The sequence below is a fragment of the Suncus etruscus genome, chromosome 1 (assembly GCF_024139225.1).
Source record: "Suncus etruscus isolate mSunEtr1 chromosome 1, mSunEtr1.pri.cur, whole genome shotgun sequence".
Taxonomy (NCBI): Eukaryota; Metazoa; Chordata; class Mammalia; order Eulipotyphla; family Soricidae; genus Suncus; species Suncus etruscus.
The window spans coordinates 105,048,560-105,069,568 of NC_064848.1; the positions used below are offsets into that span (position 1 = coordinate 105,048,560).

Below are 21,009 nucleotides of genomic sequence, written 5' to 3' on the forward strand. Positions count from 1 at the left end.
GTTTGAAAATCTTTGCAAAATATATCTACACACAAAACAGCTTGGATATTGAGTTGAAATCAATTATTAAATGGTCTAATAAAAAGCAAGATTAAAGGAAGAAGCCTCTTATTCCTTATAATAAAAAGCGAAATGTGAAAATTATTTGATAATTTATTCCTAACTGTTGTATTTTATTTCTGGCCATAAATTACTCCTATATTAGGCATGAAAATACAGTGCCAGTAGAACTAGTATATATCCTCTCCACATAACTGTCAAAATAGATTGATAATCCCCAAAGTATTTACAGTTACTGAGAACACAGATATTACTGGCATGATCATGTTATCTTGTACCTCAAAAATATGTATTCACCTGTTCCGGTAATCTAAAATTTGTCATATGTTGGCAGGAAAATCCGGGGATTTCCAGAATAGAAATGAAACTAAGATATTCTTTTCTGTAATGATTTTCAAGGTATTTATTCTGTGCTAAGCTTTATTATCCATCTTAATTACACCAGATCTCATTTTGTAAAATACTTTTTTTATAACAGTAAAAACTTTTCTTAAGAATTACTTCCAAAATTAAATTCAATGCATTGCACTGACCAGCAAAACTATTCAATTTAAAATTCCATGACAGAAGAAAATGTTCCTAGCCTTCATTCTTCATTTTGAAAGACTCTTTCATTTCTGTTCATGGGAAATTTAAAAGTGAGGCAGTCATTTAAAAAGAGACAGTAGTGTTGGGACTAATTTTCTAGATAAATGGACTCATCTCCTGTTTATGACCCGAAACTTGTTAAGGAGGAGAGTGAGAAAGCCTGCAGTGATGTTAAATTGGGCAGAAAAAGCACATCAGGTTGCTTGCTAGTGACTGGATTATGCTCAATGGTGCTTACAGAGTCTCCCTTATATTTCATGTAGATGGTATAATTAGTTTGCAAATAATTAATAGTTTTACAGACTGATTATAAATTCAACTCAATTTTTGTCTTGTTTTTAAGTTTAGTATCTCATCAAAATTTAAGTTTTGAATGCAATAAATTCAGTTGATAAATTTTTAGTTTTCTGTTCTTCTGCATATTGCTAAAATTACTCCCTAGATTGCATATTTTATGTATTATTATTTAGATAATAAAAACTCTTTTCTATTCAAATGTCATATTCTTATATTTTACAAATACTATTTTTTCTCATGCTTTCACAAATTAATGGCCATATAGTTGCTTATTAAAAATAAGATATAGACAACTTGATCAGTAGCTTTTAAATTGTTTTATAGTGTATAGTTGATTGTGTCCTTATTCACCAATGTTGAACAATGCTTCTGGCTATACCAGTGCAATTTTAATTAATTAAAATTTTAATATTATATATTTTATAATTTTAATTTTTTGTCTTCTACAAATTTTGCAATACTTTAAAAACATTCAACCTGTGTCTATATTTTGCTAAATATTCCAAATTATGTTATATTGCTATTACATACAGGTTTAACAAATTAATTTTCTCATAAAATGTTTAGCATAATTTCTGCTTTCTCTGACAGATTTTATTGTTTATTAATATGCTATAATTTTATAGAATCTTTCAATTTAGTAAGAAAAGTGAACATAGTAAAACTTGGATACATTATAATATTTACTTATAAGTATACTCCATCAGAATATTATGTTCAATAAATATTCTCAATTTATTAAAAAATTGTTATAGTTATCAGTAAAGCTGCTTTTAAAATGATTATTTTACTTTATTTCTACATGTAGTTCTTTGTCAGAGATATAATTAAATTTACTAGTCATAAGTACAAAATTTGTTTCTATAAAATTGCTCTGTAAAAACTGAATGCTTTTTAAATTTTAATGGTATATCAATTTTTACTCACCTTGTCTATTTACTGAGTAATCTGTTTTTGAAAGTCTCTTGGAAAAATATTTTATTATGTATTTTTGACTGGTAGTTATTTATAACACTAAATGTGTATTGTGATTCTGGGATTAGATTTATATGATTTAATGTTTCACTATATAATCAAAAAATAAAATATACTTTTAAGAGCTATCAATATGTTATTACATGCTTTAAAAGTTTTACTTTTTATTTTTGATTAATTATAATTATGTAATTCCTTTTTGAAAGCAAGAGAGCTATAACACCAATTATAATGAACTGAATAATTTAAATGTTAATTTTATTTGTATTTCATTTTGTGTGTACCAAAATGTGAAGATATTATGTAACATTAGTTCAACTTTGTCAAAGGTTTTATTTCTTATATAGAAATCCTTAATATAAAAAAAAGAAATCCTTAATATGTGAATACTAAAAAGTTTTAATATTTTTCCAAATTTGGTAACTCCTAATTCATTGAGGACAAAGGAATCATAAAATATTTTATTTAGATGAGTATTTAAATTATAGTCCCAAGCTCAATTTGTAAGTAAAAAGAATAAATCTTATGAGTCCAATTCGATAATACAGAAGGTAAGATTCTTGCCTAACACTATGCCAACATGGCTCTGTTGGTAATACCACATAAGTTCCCCAAACAATTGAGAAACAATACATTTTTGTCACAACAGTAAATTCTTTCCACAGCAACAACTATATATCGGTTCCACTGCTGGAGTGGCCCAGCTCCCTTTACATCGCTGCGATGTGTATGGGAAAGCCTGCGCTGAATGTTGCCTTGCCAGAGATCCTTACTGTGCCTGGGACGGGTCTTCATGCTCTCGTTACTTTCCTACTGCAAAGAGGTAGGAAACATCTTAGAAGCAAATACAAATGTTTGTCCTTTAGTTTTTCTTGTTTCATATTTGGGACAACTCTTTTTGAATTACTACCTCATATTTTTCTTATGAAAAAATGCATAGTGGTTGTCTACATATTTTACATTAGTCAAAACAGAAAGTATTTAATAGGAGACTGGGCAAGCGAACATATGATTTCAATAAATTATGAGAAAAATAAAAATCAACACTGATTTCCTTTAATGTTATACAAAGAATTTTGAAAAGTTTTAACTTCATTTTTACATAAGACAATAAATGATAAACAAAACCACAAATAAAGTAGCAAATAGATTTGTGCCTTTGATAAAGATGTTCTGTCCAAAATACTCGGCTTCTTTATCCATATCCTTTTTTTTTTTTTCATTAAAAAACCAAAAGCACTTTTTTGGTTTTAAATTTTCAAAAAAAAAAAAAAAAAAGGTATGTATTTGTGGAGGCCGGAGCGATAGCATGGAGGTAAGGCGTTTGCATTGCATGCAGAAGGACAGTAGTTTGAATCCCAAAATCCCATATGGTCCCCCGAGTCTGCGAGGAGTGATTTCTGAGTGTAAAGCCAGGAATATCCCCTGAGTGCACCAGGTGTGACCCAAAAACTGAAGAAAAAAATAAATATATGTATTTGGATATTAAAGTCTCTAGACATCTTTTCCAGAATAAAATTAAATTATTTAATTTTTTCTTTTCTATTTTTTGTTTTTGTTTTTGGATTTGGGGCCACACCTGGTGATGCTGGGTTACTACTGGATATGCGCTCAAAAATTGCTCCTGGCTTCTGGGACCATACAGGATGCCAGGGATTGAACTAGGTTCATCTTGGGTCAGCCACATGAAGGCAAATGCCCTATCTCTGTGCTATCATTCTGCCCAAATTTTATAGAACATATTATATTATATTTCAAATTCCACCAAAATGTGGAACTATGTTTCAAATAAAATTGAGTATAATTTCCTTTAGTGAAAGGGGAGTATTGACTAATTTTGAAAAAAATCAATTTAGAAAGTTTAAGACTTTCTTAATTTGTAGTCTAATATAACATATATCAGTAATGACTTAAAAACCTGAATTTCTATTTAAAATGTGTTATTGTATACATACAGCCAAGACAGAAAAAATTACCATTAACTTACTACCATAGATTTTACTCAATTCAATTTCATGGGTTTTGTAAAGAATGTTTAGAGCCTTTACAATTTATGTATTTCTTATGATAGCATATTTAAAAATTTAAGTGAGAAAGAATGAAAGAAATAATGGAAGGAAGGAAGGAAGGAAGGAAGGAAGGAAGGAAGGAAGGAAGGAAGGAAGGAAGGAAGGAAGGAAGGAAGGAAGGAAGGAAGGAAGGAAGGAAGGAAGGAACAAAAAAGGGAGGGAAGAATTGAAGAAGGAAGGAAGAAAAAAGGAAGAAACAAAGAAAGGAAGAAAGAAGAAAACCCTTCCCAAATTCTTTGTGGTTCATATTTCACAAATGTTCTTGTTGGCTCAATTATTAAATGTGCAACATCTGTTTGGTAGTCTCATCAATTCTACAAATAGAAATCTATAAATACTTTGGAGTTCTAAATTTATAAATACAATAATAAATTCCATATTTTCAGTTTTCAATAGAGTTTGTGAGATCTCTTTTCCAAAAGGATAACTTATTTTGCGTCAATGCTAAACCATTAAAATCAATGCATACTACTTTGGACAGGTTTCTCCAATTTTCAGTTTGCCCACATAAGCAAATTCCACTTTTAACTTCTTTATGAAATGACACATTTCTTTTTACTACAATAGTTAAAACCAACCTATCTTTTCCAGCCAGTTACTGGCAAAGTATAGAGAGAGCAGAATTATATATTACAAATATGAAGATCTGAATGATAGAGTATAGAACTTGATTTTGAATTTTTAAGCAAATTTGACTGTTACTGATAACTATTTTTCCTCTTTTCCATTTCCAACAAAAATGCTATCCTCCCAATATAAATATTTATTTGTTTTTCTCCCCATATTCATTTCATAGGTGAATTGATTTGTAGTCATGTGCTATGTGATCATAAAAAGAAATGATTTATCTATGGGAAAGCTGTTATGCCATCCAAATAAGACACTTAAAACTAAAATTAAATTAAACCATAATGCCTAATTGTAATATTTTTAAAATTGATAAATATCTTTGAAAATTATAATTATTAATAGAAAGAAAAATTCAAATGCTTTTTAATATTCAACATTACTTTTTATAAATTGGAATAATATTTAATAAGAAATAAATTGATGATATTCTATAATCTGTGTTTTCCCCAGTTTTTTTAAATTGAATCTCTGAGTGATGCAAAGTTACAAAGTTGTTCATGGTTGAGTTTTAGTCAAGTAATATTTGAGCTCCCATCCCTTTCCGTGTCCACTTCCTTGCACCAATGTTCCCAGTTACCCTCAAGCCCCCTTCCCATCATCAGATTCTTCTTGATTGATATTCAGCTACAGATTCTATAAATTTTTATTATTAAATATTTAAAATACTTTTGAAATACTGTGCACATTTGTATACTCCCATTTTATTTCCTTAAATATTACTCAATAGGTATAGTAATCAGCTTTCAGAAAATCTTTTATTCAATATAAAGTGCATTTCCTCTTGTAAGCTCATGGAGATTTTGAATTTTATTTCTTTATTATTATGAGAAATATCCTAGAGATATAATAATAGTTTTAAATTTGCTCTTTTTAGACGTACAAGACGACAAGATATAAGAAATGGTGACCCACTGACTCATTGTTCAGACTTACAACATCATGGTAAGTTGCAATACTTTTGTCTTTCCAGCAGCTATCCCACAGCAGGATAAAATCAAGCAATTTCAATAAACATACTGGCAAATAGAACACACATTTCTCTAAGAATAATCAAAGAATTGCAAGGAAAAATGTAAGAAAGTTATACATAACACAAATAAAAATTGTTTTATATTATTTATAAATTATAAATTCAATTATTGTATTTTTTTTTGGTTTTTGGGCCACACCCATTTAATGCTCAGGGGTTACTCCTGGCTATGCGCTCAGAAGTCGCTCCTGGCTTTGGGGGACCATATGGGACGCCCAGGGTTCGAACCCCAGTTCGTCCTATGCTAGCACTTGCAAGGCAAACACCCTACCTCTAGCTCCACCTTCCTGGCTACCAAGAATTATAATCTTAAAAATTGAAGCAAATTTTCTTAGATGGATAAAAAGAAGCCAGGTTTAGATTCATGATTTCATATTAGCAGCAACCAGAGACTAGTGGGCAAACAGATATTATGTCAAATGAGAGTGTAGTCCTAATTAAGTCCTGTAAATTATTCACTAACATGTCAATATTAATCTAACATATTGAACATGCAAATGAAATAAATGATCCAGAAGTCACAAAGTGATTTAACAGTAGGATATTCTTTTTGTTTTATGCTTTCTAGAAGCTGGTGTTATTTAATTTTAATTCGCTAATTCTATAAATATATAAAGTATATATAATAAAAATAATATAAAATATATGAAATATAAAAAGGTACTTTAAATAATGAAATTGTATTATACTGCACTTCATTTTAACCAAACACAAAAAATAATAATGATGCTATGCTTCCCTCTGCTGGGGACTCCTTTCAATGACACCACTACTATCAATATGCTTAGTTTAAAATGGCAAGTTAGTAATAATGTGACATAGATAGTTGATAGTTGTCCTATTAATTTTGTACTGTCTTTTATAGTTATCCAAAAATATCTAATGATTTAATTTGATCTACCAATATGTGTGTAGGATATTGTTTCAGAAATGTTAAAAAAAAGAAGTACAAAACACAAATAACAACTCAGCTCAATACAAAATGAAGCCACCTCTCTAGTAGTTAGATCCCCTCTGTTAGGTGATCTAATTATTGATTTCTACTTTGCAAAAATCATAAAGATATCCTGGGGGATTACAAAGCCAAAACAAAGTTTCTGTTTTGGATAGATTATCCTTGCAACCATTTTTCTCGTGCATTTTTTGCCTTCTATTATTTTCATTATTTAAAGAAAAAAATGGTGCCACTGAGTAGAAGGAAACATTATTTGTGTTTCTTTTGTACAAAGTAGTATTGTGTTAGCATTGTTTTTTAAATATTTAAATTATATACTTTAAGTAAACAAAAACACGGTTGCCTTTCACTAAGCAATTTATGTAAAAATATTTACTTACGGTCAGCACCATTAAAGCAAGTGATATCGTAAAATATTGTGTTGAAGAAAATAGCTGCTTTATAAATAGATAATGAAAATAATTGGAATAAAAATGAATAATGAACTAAAAAATAAAGCTTATTTTCAATGAGACTTTAAAATCCCTATTAATATGAAACCAGTTGTTCTGATAATTCTTATTTTAAAATTTATACAATATAAATATAAAATATATTTAGTCAATGATTTATATATTTTAAGTTATAAAATAGGGGCCTGGAAGATAGCATAGAGGTAAGATGGTCGCCTTGCTCACTGCCATCCTGAAACAAACCCAGGTTCAATTCTGAGCGTCCCATATCGTCCCCTGAGCCGCCAAGTGAGGTTTCTGAGTGCAGATTCAGGAGTAACCCCTCAGTGCTGCTTAAACAAAAAATCTAGCTATAAAATAAATACTGTCTTTATTTTTCAATAGAAATATAAATAATACTATGTTATTTATCAAGAAAGTGATCTTAGGGAAAGGTAGTGGCACAAGTGGTAAGGCGTCTGACTTGGACACACTACCCTCGGATGGAAGGGGTTTGATCATCCAGGATTCCATAAGGTCCCCCAAACCAGGAGTTATGTCTGAGCACATAACTAGGAATAACCCCTGAGTGTCACCGGGTGTGGCCAAAAAAACAAAATAAAAAGTGATCTTAATCTAGCATTTTTATAAGCATCATATTCAGGTATAAAATTGTCTTAAGGAACATTATCAACAAATCAAATAGTAATGCCATATTCCATAAACGTTGTGTGATGCACTATTAGATTTGAATATTTATAATTTATGTGTATATAATACAACTGAAACATTTTTATAGAAATTTATTTCCTCATAGTTAATATTTAAAAATTATTTAAGTCCTAGAATTATATGTGTGTATATATTTTTAAAAAGCTAACCAAATGCATATTAAATATTGAATATACCAACTTTGCAATATGCTTCAGATTTTAAAGATGTGTTTTGTTTTTCTATGAAATTAGAGTAGCAAAAGTTGGTCAAAATGGAAATATAGTATTCATATCTAATTAAAAGTGAATAAACCATGAATAATTATTCAATTGCATTAATACTATAAAAAGGACCCATTCTGCCTTGTTTTACTAAGTCTGTGTTTATATAAATTTCTCAAAGATGATAGTGATATATGGGAGAAAATGGTAAAATAATCCAAGAAGTTCAGCTAGTAAAACATTTTTTTCTTTAAGTTTCTCTATTCCTTGTCTCTTGTTTTTGACCATGCATAACAAATATCCATCATATGTTACGGTAAATTTTAAATGTTTGGAAACAAAGTCAGTTATTTCCATATGCCTAGGCTGAGCCTAACGTTAGAAATCACTGAATTATTTTCTAAATGAATAGGTCATGTCAATATTTGAAAGTAAAATGGGCAAAACTCCAGGTATCAAACCTGTTAAGTCACATGTGTTGTCTTTCTAATGTCACTTCTCACATGTAATAAAATATATATGCTCATATGGAAACAAAAATATATGAGATATTTGCACCCAAAAAAAACAGCTGATAAACAACTCAATGCCAAATTGTACACTTCAGGATAAGTTCCAGCTGTACTGGTAAACATAGTATCTAGCACTCTATATTTTACATATTCTGAGGTTTTAATTTAGAGAGACTAAATATGAAATAGCTCAAAATTAAAGTGGAAAGGATTCTACTCTCAATGAAACCTTTAACACTCACTTAGCACTCATATCCTATCATGTGGAGACAGCACTAAAGGAATGGGTGTAGGTGAAACATTTGAAAGTTCCAGTTCCACTTACATTGATCCAGCATGTTTTCCTCCCTCACAGATGGCCATTTATCTGAGGGAACCTTTAGTATGAAACCCTAAATACAGATGTGTTGGCAAGTCTTTTTTCCCCCACACCTCATATATAATATGCTAAAGAGAAACCTCCAGTTGTTTCCAATGTGTGCTCCTTCACACAAATAACTAATGTGTACAAAGTTGAAGCCTGTGTTACTACATTTAAGAAGAACATAAATGGCTGAGACAATTTCTCTTTAAATTTCTTTTGTTCTCTTTTTTTTTTTAATAAGAAATGAGCTATTCTGATGAGCATAATTAGGAATAGGTAAAAAGCCACAAAAATAATATTTGAAACTATTTAATATTATCTTTATTTTTTAACCTTTCTATATTTAATTCATTGAATTCTAGCTGAATTTTACTTAATACTAGATATGGTACCTATATACAATGGTATACTGCATAGCTATAAAGAATGATGCAACCATGCAATTTGCTGCAACATGGATGAACTGGAAAATATTATGTAAAATGAAGTAAGCCAGGAGAAGGATAAATGTAGAATGATATAACTTATATATGGTATTTAGAATGCAGTTTCATGAAGAAATGTAATGGTTTAAATGGGAGGAGTCTCAAACACCCTTGGCCCTAGAGTATAGCAAGAAGGAGGAAAGAAATTGAGTGGAGGGGGATAAAAACAATTATGAAAGGATGGGGGCCAGGGTCCAAGTGGTCTCAGTTGTATTGGTGGTATTAAAATGAGAAAACTATGAACCGGAGGGGTGTCACAGCAGTAAGGCGCCTGCCTTACCTGCACTAGCCTAGAACAGACCACGGTTCTATCCCTCGGTTCCATCCCCCAGCGTCCCATATGGTCCTCCAAGCCAGGAGCGATTTCTGAGTGCATAGCCAGGAGTAATCCCTGAGCATCACCTAGTGTGAACCAAATACAAAAAAAATAAAATAAAAAATAAAAAATTAAATGATAGAATTAAATATCCAAGTCAAAGCAATTGAATCAGGAGACTCAAGCATTAACAATCTAAACTTAAAATGGGCCTGTTACATTGGCAGGCAGGGGCAGAGTGGGTAGTAAGGGATATATTCACGGAACTTTAGTTGAGGGAAGTTGACCCTGGAGAGATTGGTGGTATTGGCCCTGATTCATTGTATGTCTGAAATCCAACTATGAAAGAATTGATAAATCACAAAGTTTTCAATAAAAAAATACAATTAAAAAATAATAGTTCTCATGACTGTTCTACATAAATGTGCTAAATTCTAACATGTCACAGTTAAGCTTTTAAGGATTTTAGTCTTTTATCTTTTGGGATGCAAGGGCACATCCGGCAGCCCTCATGAGTTACTGCAGGCTCAGAGCTCATAAATCACTCCTGGCTAGGGGGATCATATGGGATTCTGGGGATCGAACCTGTGTCTGTCCTGGGTCAGCCACATGCAATCAAACGCCCTATCACTGTGCTACCATGCCAGCCCTGATTTTGGTCTTTTTAATTATCACTACAATTCTCTGATCTTTAGTAATGCCAGGACCTATATTAAAGTAATTGTCAAATTTTAAGCATTATCTGGGGCAGTATCATCATAATAGCCTTTGCAAGTATTATAATAGCAGTTTGAGACTAGATTAATCTGTTTTGTGTTTTGGTACACCTTTGTGCTATTTAGATACATTCTAATATAAAGCTGTTAAAATGCAAAAAAAAAAAGTATGTGCCCAATAAATAACAAAATGATTATAGCATCTTCTTTGAAAAAAAGAAAAAGAAAAGCATTTCACAGAAGATGGCCATCACAGTCGTCCTCTGATATTACCTGAAGCAAGCAATTGAATCATTCATATTACATACAAGAGGCATGCATGGCACACAGTTTAAATACAAAAACAATTGAAATATTTTGTGCTATCATGGATCTTTATTACAGTTGTAGTGGGGTTTTTGTTTTGGTTTGTTTGTCTTTTGAAATGTGGATTTTGGTTCCAACCTGGCTGTGCTTACTCCTGGTTCAGGGAGCACTCCTATATCAGCCTGGTGTTAAGGCAGTGCCCTACCTACTGTATTATCTCTCCAGTCTCCTATAGTTTTAAAATATCCCATCAGAAACACCTATTATACACATAGAGTGTAACTGATGTAAGTTGTATCTTTTACATTAAGTTGTATATTTTTCATTTAATATCTTTATTTATACAATTTGATTACAAACATGATTGTGGTTGAGTTTAAATCATATAAAGAACACCCCCTTCACCAATGCAACATTCCCATTACCAATGCCCCAAATCTTCCACCTCCCTAACCCCACGCCTTTATTTGAGACAGGCTTTCTACTTCCCTCATTCATTCACATCGTTATGATAGTTGTCAGTGTAGTCATTTCTCTAACTGCACTCACCACTCTTTGTGGTGAGCTTCATATCGTGAGCTGGACCTTCCAGCTCTCATCTCAATAGAGATGAGAATTATTACAAAACTGTCTTTTATTTTTTTCTTAAAACCCATAGATGAGAGATGCTATTCTGTGTCTATCTCTCTCCCTCTGACTTACTTCACTAAGCATGATAGATTCATGTGTCTACGGCCATACCACCCTGAATGCACCCAATCTCGTCTGATCTCAGAAGCTAAGCAGGGTCGGGCCTGGTTAGTACTTGGATGGGAGGCCGCCTGGGAATATCAGGTGCTGTAGGCTTAAAAAAGAAAAAAAAAATAGATTCATGCGCATCCATGTATAGGAAAATTTCAGGACTTCATCTCCTGATGGCTGCATAATATTCCACTTTGTATATGTACCACATAAACTATATTTTTAAATTCTAAAACATAAAGAATGAGTAAAATTTAAGATAATACTCTAAATCTTGTCTATGGAAGGGTAATCTTTCAGTATGAGATTCTTTACTTTCTCACCCCCACAGTTTTTTAGGGGGGGTTGAACTACTCTTGGTGGTGCTCAGGATTTATTCCTGACTCTACACTCAGGAATTATTCCTGGCAAGTCTGGAAAATTACATGTGATTCAGGGATCAAACTGGCATTGGTAACATACAAGGAAACACCTGTCCACTTTTCTTTATCTCCAGCCCAGCATATGAGATTTTTCTGTTTCTTATCAAAAAGTACCTAAACATTAAATTCTATGTTCTCTGATTTATAATGTAAAAATCCTATATTTCGAACTGTAAAGTTAACATAGGGGTCATGTTTTTGCTTTGCATGCAGTTAACTCCATTTCTAATCCTAACATCACTTAAGGTTCCCTGAACACTGCCAGAAGTTATACCTGAGCACAGAGCTAAAATTAAGCCCTGAAACTGCTGAGTGTCACCTCAGAACAAACAAATAGAAAAAAAAAAAATATACTCACTCTAGCATATGGCTTATATATTTTTCCTCAATGTAACTCATTTTACATAGGATCATAAAAATAAGACTTATGAGATGATCAGTATAGAGTATCTAATGTATGAGAAGGCATCTGCTTATTGGTGTTGCCTTTTAAGGAATTATCCTGTACTGAGAAGCATGGATAATCTTGATGCACAAGATATTAAAAACATTTTTAAATATAATTTAGTGTATTATCATTTTCATCATGGAACATTAATACAATAATTATATATTATGTTTATAATATAATCATTATACAATCATAAGAAGCTATATATTATAGTAAAACATTGATATATAGAAATAATATTTCTATATTATCTATGATAATTAGTAAAAATAATACAACTATAAAACCCTGGACTGAACAAACTATCCATATATTTGTTTTAAAACACAAACTCATAGAAATTTGCAGATTTAGGGAAGATTGGCAATAAATGGAATTGTAAAATTGTAAATGCTACATTTTATATAATTATGTCCGAACACCAAGATATATCTAATTTATATTATCAGCAATTCATTAAAATTTAAATGTTAGCAGTTAGCGAAATAATTATGTTTAAATAGTCTCTAAGGTTTTAACTTTGTTCTTTATTCTCAGTAAAAGGTCGTTCATATGTTCATAAACATTTCTAAATACATAGTCAAATATTATTCTAGTGGTATTCTAAAATTAGTCATTTTTGATAAATGCACACTATCTCTATTATTAGTAGTATACAGTTTATTTTTTCTAATTTCAAAACAAAAATCTAATGGAAAAATAAATTATTTATTAACTTTCTAAAAAACAATTCTTCACATATTGTATAATGTATCCATTTATTGGTAGGAAGTCATCCATCTTCCTTTTTTAGGACAAGCAAAGGCATCAGGTTGTCATTTATAATTTTGGTAGAATCAGCATATTCTCTCCTCTCAGAGGTAATAATTCCATGTGTTCAGAGAATTTATGTCCAATACTGCATATATGACTATGGTTATATATTTTTTTCTATATATACATGTCATCTCTAGTTTTTTCAGGGGTGAGGACACTGAGGATGTGGTACTGCTATGATTAGGGGCCATATGTTGCTGGGAATATGTTTGAAAGTATTCAGAGCATGTGCCCTAACCCCTGTACTCTAGTTACACCATAATAAGAATGATGATGTTAAGGATAAATGATATTTTTAGTCTTAATTATTTAACTAACCTAATTTTATATCTTCCCAAGAGTTACTGATTTATCTCTTTTAGTAATTGCTATTACAAATAAATTCATTTGATTGAAGTTGAATTACTGTTTTATTGATAGACTATTGAATTCCTGGAGAAAATAATATAATTAGGAAACAAAAGTTTATTTTTCCATAAGAAATGTATATCTAAATTTTTCTACATCACCAAGAATTGATAAGAATATCTTTTCCTTTGCTTTACTTAATTTTAATAATAATTTAAATGTAGTAAAATATAAACACTATAATGTGATGGAAACAACTCAATTTATATTTATCCTTACATAGCTCCACATATTATCTTGGCTAAATATTAAAAATAACTTTCAAGAATTAAGTCTCTCTTTCAAATTGTCTTTGTTTTAAATTTAACTTTTTAATAACCTGAATGGAAGTAACATAAAATAGTTCAATAAGTTATCATTCACCACGGAACCTATATCTTCCTTTTCTATGTGACATGAAATTTCCTAAAATACTTATGTCATTAATATTTCAATCTTGTAAGACATTTATGGGGTTAAAATGTAACATTAAATAAATGGAAAGCTGAAATTTGATGCCTTCTGTTTCTGTTATATTGGAACAGAATCAAATGTTAAATAAGCTCTTTAGCAACATGATATTTCTGGCCAAATGATGGATATCATGACTTCTTGTTGTTACAAAAGGAAGCAATTTATTTAACTTATTTCTTTCCTCCCATTTTTTCTGGTTTATTAGCCTTGTTTCATTTCTATAAATTACACCACTAAAATAGGAAATGATTAATTAAAGATTACTTCCTTAAAAACATTTCATGTCATTAACAGCTGCATCATTATTATTAAAACACTGTAGTGATATTAAAATAATTTTAATGTTTTTGCTCTTAATTATTTTTATCTTAGCTATTCAGAGTATTCCACACATGAAAAATCATTCTGCCAGTTTAACAACTATACTATTTTTGTCAGTTCATAGTTTTCAGAAGGAAAATGTGTATTAAAAACAGTTGTTTTCTGAGGTGACTTTTAGCAATGAGTTAAAATTAAATTTCTTTATTTTAGGAAAATTGTAAGATTCCTTTTTGGTACAAGCATCATTTATAGATATAGTATATACCTATATTATATTCTTATATGCTTCTGTGTTATATATTTAAGATATAATACTATATATTCTGTATATATAGCTATAGTATTTCCCGAATCTCCCTCCCTTATTATAATGCAATAATGTGTCTATCATCATCTTCTTACTATACTCTTATAACAAATAAAGAACTTTAGATATTGTATTTATTCTGTCATAATACAGTTTATAAGCATTCATCCATATTATAGACTAATACTTAAGTAATTTATATTGATACTTGTTTTAAGGAACACAATTTACCTAATATTTCAGTTTAAAATGCAATGTTATGTTCTGTTCAGCAAGTATTAAACAAGGATTGTACCTGCTATGTCAGGTTTAGAGAACACATGAGATGAAGAAAAATGACTAGATTTGGGGCCAGCAAGGTGGTGCTAGAGGTAAGGTGTCTGCCTTGCAAGCACTAGCCAAGGAAGGACCACGGTTCGATTCCTCAGCATCCATATGGTACCCCCAAGCCAGGGGCAATTCCTGAGCGCTTAGCCAGGAGTAACCCCTGAGCATCAAACAGGTGTGGCCCGAAAAACCAAAAAAAAAAAAAAAAAAAAAAGAAAAGAAAAGAAAAAGAAAAATAACAAATTAACAAATTTTTAAAACATCTAAAACTACACATGCTTTAGAAAGATCTACAAAGGGCTTTCAGAAGTGGAAAAGAAATAATTTCATTGATAATGATAGATGAATCTATTATGTTGAGAAGTCTTTAATTCATCTAATATAAATCTTCATTAATGAACCTTGACTTTGAATTACAGTTTAAATAATCAAAAGAATAACAGTAAAAAGTATCATTTTATATATATGATTACCACTATACCCAGAAATTATATTATTATTTTAACAACAAAAGATATATGTAAAATGTTATAAATAATGGGTTGTTTATAATTACTGATAGATATATTTAAGAAAATTTGAAATGGTATCAGTTAAATTAAATATAAGGAAAGACAAACAATAATTTTACACAAATGAAACAGACTGAGACACAAAATAAGGTGTGCAATAAAATATTTACCAAGAAGATATAAGGCAAAAATTTATCTCATGTTTTCTCAAATAATATAAAGGTGATAATTAATTGATTAGTTGTTAGTGATTAGTGACTAATGTATGATTAGTCACCAATTCATTAAAAGAAAAATCAGCTTCTCAATACAAGATCAGTAATTCCTAAAAATTAAGAGTGGAAGTAAAATTATCTAAGCATTACTACAGAAAAATAAGTTTATTTTCAGTGCAGTGAATATTCTTAATGAACATTATAAACAATGTTGCCACATTGAGCAAATCACAAAGTGAAAAAAATTTACTAAGTACTGCTAAAGGCTCCCTTGACATTGTAGAGAGAGATCTAGTCACATACAGCAAATAAAATAAATTATCATGGAGCAGAGAGTGGTAAAAGTGTTAAGGCTTGTGTACTTGATAGTTCTATTGACTTGGAGATTTTCAGAAAGCATCAAGGCCACAACTGGTGGTGTTCAGGAAGTCTTCCAGTGCTGAAAATCAAACTCATGGTCTTGGATATGTAATTTTGATGTATGTTTTTGTAGCTTTTCTTTTGTGTTTTGCTTTGGACAACACCCAGCAGTGCTTAAGAAATACTCTTGACTGTATCCTCAGGATTCACTGCTGGTAGTGCTCAGGTGACCATGTATGGTGCTTGGGATATAAACAAGATGTTCCACATGAAAGAGAAACATTTCAGGCACTGCGTTATTTCCCATAACAAAATAATATTTATTCTTCTATAGCTGCATGTATTTCAGTTAGGAAAATGATTCCCTTTAATTTAAGTTTGTATCCTATTATATACTACTGCCAATCTTATTTTTAAGACTAAAGTATACTCCTAGTCATTATAAAACAAGCACAATATGTTTGCTAAAGGCAAATAATATATAATATTTATATATACTTATAAATAATACATAATATAAATACATCATATTTCAAAATAATTTGTATATATATCTTGATAAATAAATATGAATATGTAACATAAATATGATTTATATTTAATATAAATATATGATATATGAATATATGATTATTATATAAATAATAATATATATTTACCTTTGTAAATATTTGGACCTCTATGACAGGAAGTTTAATCATTCTCATTAGTTATTGAATTGCAGAGAATTTTCTATCTTCTATTTTGTACAATGATTCAATTTATTTCTATCAGTAATAGCAGAAGACTTATAAACTAGCTAAGCAATATCTACCACATATATCCAATTCTAAGCTGTGTTAATAATTTCAGTTAGAAATAGTTCTATAATCAATGTATATGTTAACACATAAAGATGCATATCTCTATTATGAAAAAATAATACCTGGAATCTATTTATTCAGATTGCATTCAACTCTTGTTTGTTTGATTTTTAAACTAACTTTCAGGGATTTATCTTTTAAATAGGAAGATACAAATACTTCCACTTATTTGAAGATTTTTGTTTCTCACCTAAGCAATAAAGAAAAAAAAAATCATTAAGGTTGAGATCTTTTGGGGAAAGCAGATTTAGGAAAAAGGTCAACTGCAGCAAGAGTGAGAACAAGGAATGAAGATGATAGGTTGGTTGTGTAATGGAAGAAGGATTTGGGGAACGTTTAAATGTCATAAGAGCAAATCTTATTGTTATTGACAGACCAAACCACTTTGTTGATTATAACAAGAGTAAAACTGTCACAGCAATGCCAAAAGGTGAGGGGGGTGCATTTTTAAATTAAAAGTCAAGCTAAGTTTGAAGAAGAGAAAATTTTTTCTTCTGTCTGCACTGTCATTTCTTTGTACATGTGAAAAATATATATTATTTTCTAAATTAACTTAATGAATTCCAGATTTACAGGATATGATAATGGAAACAGGATTATACAAGATAACAAGGATATTTTTTCTCTAAATTAGTTTTACTTAGACTCCCTGTTTCATACTTTTGATCCTTAACTGTGTTTCATTTACCACATTGAAGGAGGTTACATAAAGGGTAAGATAATAGAAATTTAATCAGGAAACAGGATTTCTTATTACTGTATTTTATTATATACTCTTGCCTTATTTTTAACCTAATTCCTGAAAATAAAAAATATGTCATTTTAAAATAAGGACAATAGAAACCACATTGCATTAAAAATTTTACATCTTTCTTTTGAGTGATTCCAAACATTTTGCACCAGTTGGCCTTCAGAAAAATATTTTGAAATATCTAAGAAATATTGGTGGAAACCATAAATTTTCTAAAATATACATTCTTAAAAATACTAGATAAATATTATTGGTTAGTGTTTTTAATTTTATAACTGGGAAACAAAGACAAAGAGGATAAATCATTTCCCATGAATAGGCTCTTATTTCCAAAGCCCAGTTGAATAACTTTTCTGTTAGAATACAATGAGAACTGGCCCTATTAGCTAAAGCATGGAATTTTACAGTGAAAATAATTTATTAAAGAATGTTATCATAGCATATAATGATATAGGGTTATATTGCACACATGACTGATTTTGTTAATGTAATGCTATTTTCTGGTGGACAAATTTCTGCATATGCTTTATATAATTCATACCAAATGAATTCATCTATTTAGGTAAGCATTTGGTTTCTGAAATTTTACATCCTTGACATTTCTGCCATCCTCAATCAATTTGGAAAGACTTCCAACTTGGCAAGGAATGGATCTCCCGAATTTCAAATAGATACTTGGGAAATTTGAGTTTGCTTCTCTAACATTTTCTCAATTTATTTCATCACCGGCCAGATAATCACCACAGCCACAGCCTTGAAGAAAGAATCATCTATGGAGTAGAAAATAGTAGCACATTCTTGGAATGCAGTCCAAAATCACAACGAGCCCTCGTGTACTGGCAATTCCAGAGGCGAAATGAAGAGCGAAAAGAGGAGGTATAAGGAATAAAATTAACTAGATTATTTCTGTGTAACGTATACCATTAAATGATAGGATATTTGATTCCTATGAGCTTTGGGAAGTACTATTATTCTTTTCCCTTTTCTGAACTCATTAAGAGCTCACTCATCAAACAAGTACTCAAAAAAAAAGTTGATGATATGATGGGCTTTTTGCCATGAGATATAGAAACATTTTTTAAAGTGGTAAAGTTTTGTCACAGAAGTCACTTAAGAATTTATATTTAAGTATCCTTTGTCCTTGTTTGGATATCTACAAAGCAATTATATTATCTTTATTTGTGTAAAAACTAATATCCTTTTAATTTAACCTTTGTTCAATTAATTACTAATTTCCTTATTCTAGTAACTGCCTTCTAACATAAAGAGAAAGTTTTTGAAAAGGAGAGTAGTACATTTTGTATAAATATCTGAAATTTTAATTTGAACAAATATAAATAAAATAAGCCAAAAATATATTTGTTTCTCCATAAAATTAAAAAAATCATAAACAGAAAGCCTCAATGAGTACATATGCCTTAAATACATTAAATAAGAATAACAACGATAGTTAGGTGATTTGTATTTTTTTTTGTCTACAGTTTTTCATAACACATTCTGAATGTAATGGTGAAAATACTCCCAATGTCTTTTTTTATAATTTACAAATCTTTTATGTTTCTTTTTTTTTTTTTTTTTTTTTTTTTTTGCTTTTGGCACCACATGTGCTCAGGGGTGACTCTCTGCTCTGTGATCACTCTTGGAAGCATTTGGGAGCTATAAGGAGGGCCAGAGTTCAAACCCAGAATAGTAACAAGCAAAACAAATGCCCTGCACACTGTAGTATTGCTCTGGTCACATAGTTTTAAAATCTTTAATTATGAAATTATTTGAAACAATTGTCATTTTGACTTCATGAATGTTTGACCTCAAATTTCAGAGATTTTAATGTAAACTATTTAAAATAAAAATGAAGCTAGATATTATCTATAACATATATTTTAATTAAATTACTTAATTTTACATTCCTGATAGTATTTCAACAAACATGTCAGCTTCTAAAATCATTATTTATATAGTACATATTTTTTCATAACACTATTATGAGAAAAAATGACTGAAAGAAAGTTGATCAACAAAAATTCAGAACAATGTAATGAACAATTGATGAGATATGTGGGTTAAATATGAGTTATAAAATCTATTTCTTCCAATCAATTCCACAAGCCCATTCATGTCTAGAGCAAGACACCTTTTGTCCCATATGTTTTTATATAATTCTGGTTATATAAATATAAATAGGCATGCAAATAAAACATTATTTTAATCATAATAAATTTAGCTTAGATTAGAACTAATTTTAATATATTTTTTATTTAAACACCTTGATTACATACATGACTGTGTTGTTTGGGTTTCAGTCATGTAAAGAACACCACCCATCACCAGTGCAACATTCCCATCACCAATGTCCCAAGTTTCCCTGCTCCCCACCCAACCCCCACCTGTACTCTAGACAGGCTTTCTATTTCCTTCATACATTCTCATTATTAGGATAGTTCAAAATGTAGTTATTTCTCTAAAAAAATTCATCCCTGTTTGTGGTGAGCTTCATGAGGTGAGTTGTAACTTCCAGCTCTTTTTTTCTATTGTGTCTAACAATTATTATTGCAAGAGTGTCTTTCATTTTTCTTAAAACCCATAGATGAGTGAGGCCATTCTGCGTTTTTTCTCTCTCTGACTTATTTCACTCAGCATAATAGATTCCATATACATCCATGTATAGGAAAATTTCATGACTTCATCTATCATTACAGCTGCGTAATATTCCATTGTGTATATGTACCACAGTTTCTTTAGCCATTGTCTGTTGAAGGGTATCTGGTTGTTTCCAGAGTCTTGCTATGGTAAATAGTGCTGCAATGAATATAGGTGTAAGGAAGGGGTTTTTGTATTGTATTTTTGTGTTCCTAGGGTAAATGCCTAGGAGTGGTATAGCAGGATCGTATGGGAGCTCAATTTCCATTTTTTGGAGGAATCACCATACAGCTTTCGATAAAGGTTGAACTAGATGACATTCCCACCAGCAGTGGATAAGAGTTCCTTTCTCTCCACATCCCCGCCAATACTGCTTGTTCTCATTCTTTGTGATGTGCGCCAATCTCTGTGGTGTGAGGTGGTACCTCATACTTGTTTTGATTTGCATCTCCCTGATGAACAGTGATGTGGAGCATTTTTTCATGTGTCTTTTGGCCATTTGTATTTCTTTTTTGTCAAAGTGTCTGTCCCTTTCTTCTCTCCATTTTTTGATGGGATTAGATGTTTTTTTCTTGTAAAGTTCTGTCAGTGCCTTGTATAATTTGGAGATTAGCCCCTTATCTGATGGGAATTGGTGAATAGTTTCTCCCACTCAGTGGGTGGCTCTTGTATCCTGAACGCTATTTCCTTTGAGGATCAAGAGCTTCTCAGCTTAATATATTCCCATCTGTTAATCTCTGCTTTCACTTGCTTGGA

At 30.6% G+C, this 21,009-nt stretch overlaps 1 protein-coding gene and 1 non-coding gene across 2 annotated transcripts in view; both read left to right on the forward strand.

Annotated features, from left to right (window-relative positions):
- The window catches only part of SEMA3A (semaphorin 3A), a 227,865-nt gene that overhangs the window by 198,057 nt on the left and 8,799 nt on the right, over positions 1 to 21,009 (forward strand). The window contains exons 14-16 of the mRNA XM_049772800.1: positions 2,586 to 2,743; positions 5,494 to 5,561; positions 18,350 to 18,492. Of these exons, the coding sequence (XP_049628757.1) occupies positions 2,586 to 2,743; positions 5,494 to 5,561; positions 18,350 to 18,492 (369 nt within the window). The remainder of the gene's footprint in view (positions 1 to 2,585; positions 2,744 to 5,493; positions 5,562 to 18,349; positions 18,493 to 21,009) is intronic.
- Positions 11,397 to 11,515, forward strand: LOC126027271 (5S ribosomal RNA). The gene has a single exon (XR_007502237.1). It is a non-coding gene; the product is annotated as a 5S ribosomal RNA (ribosomal RNA).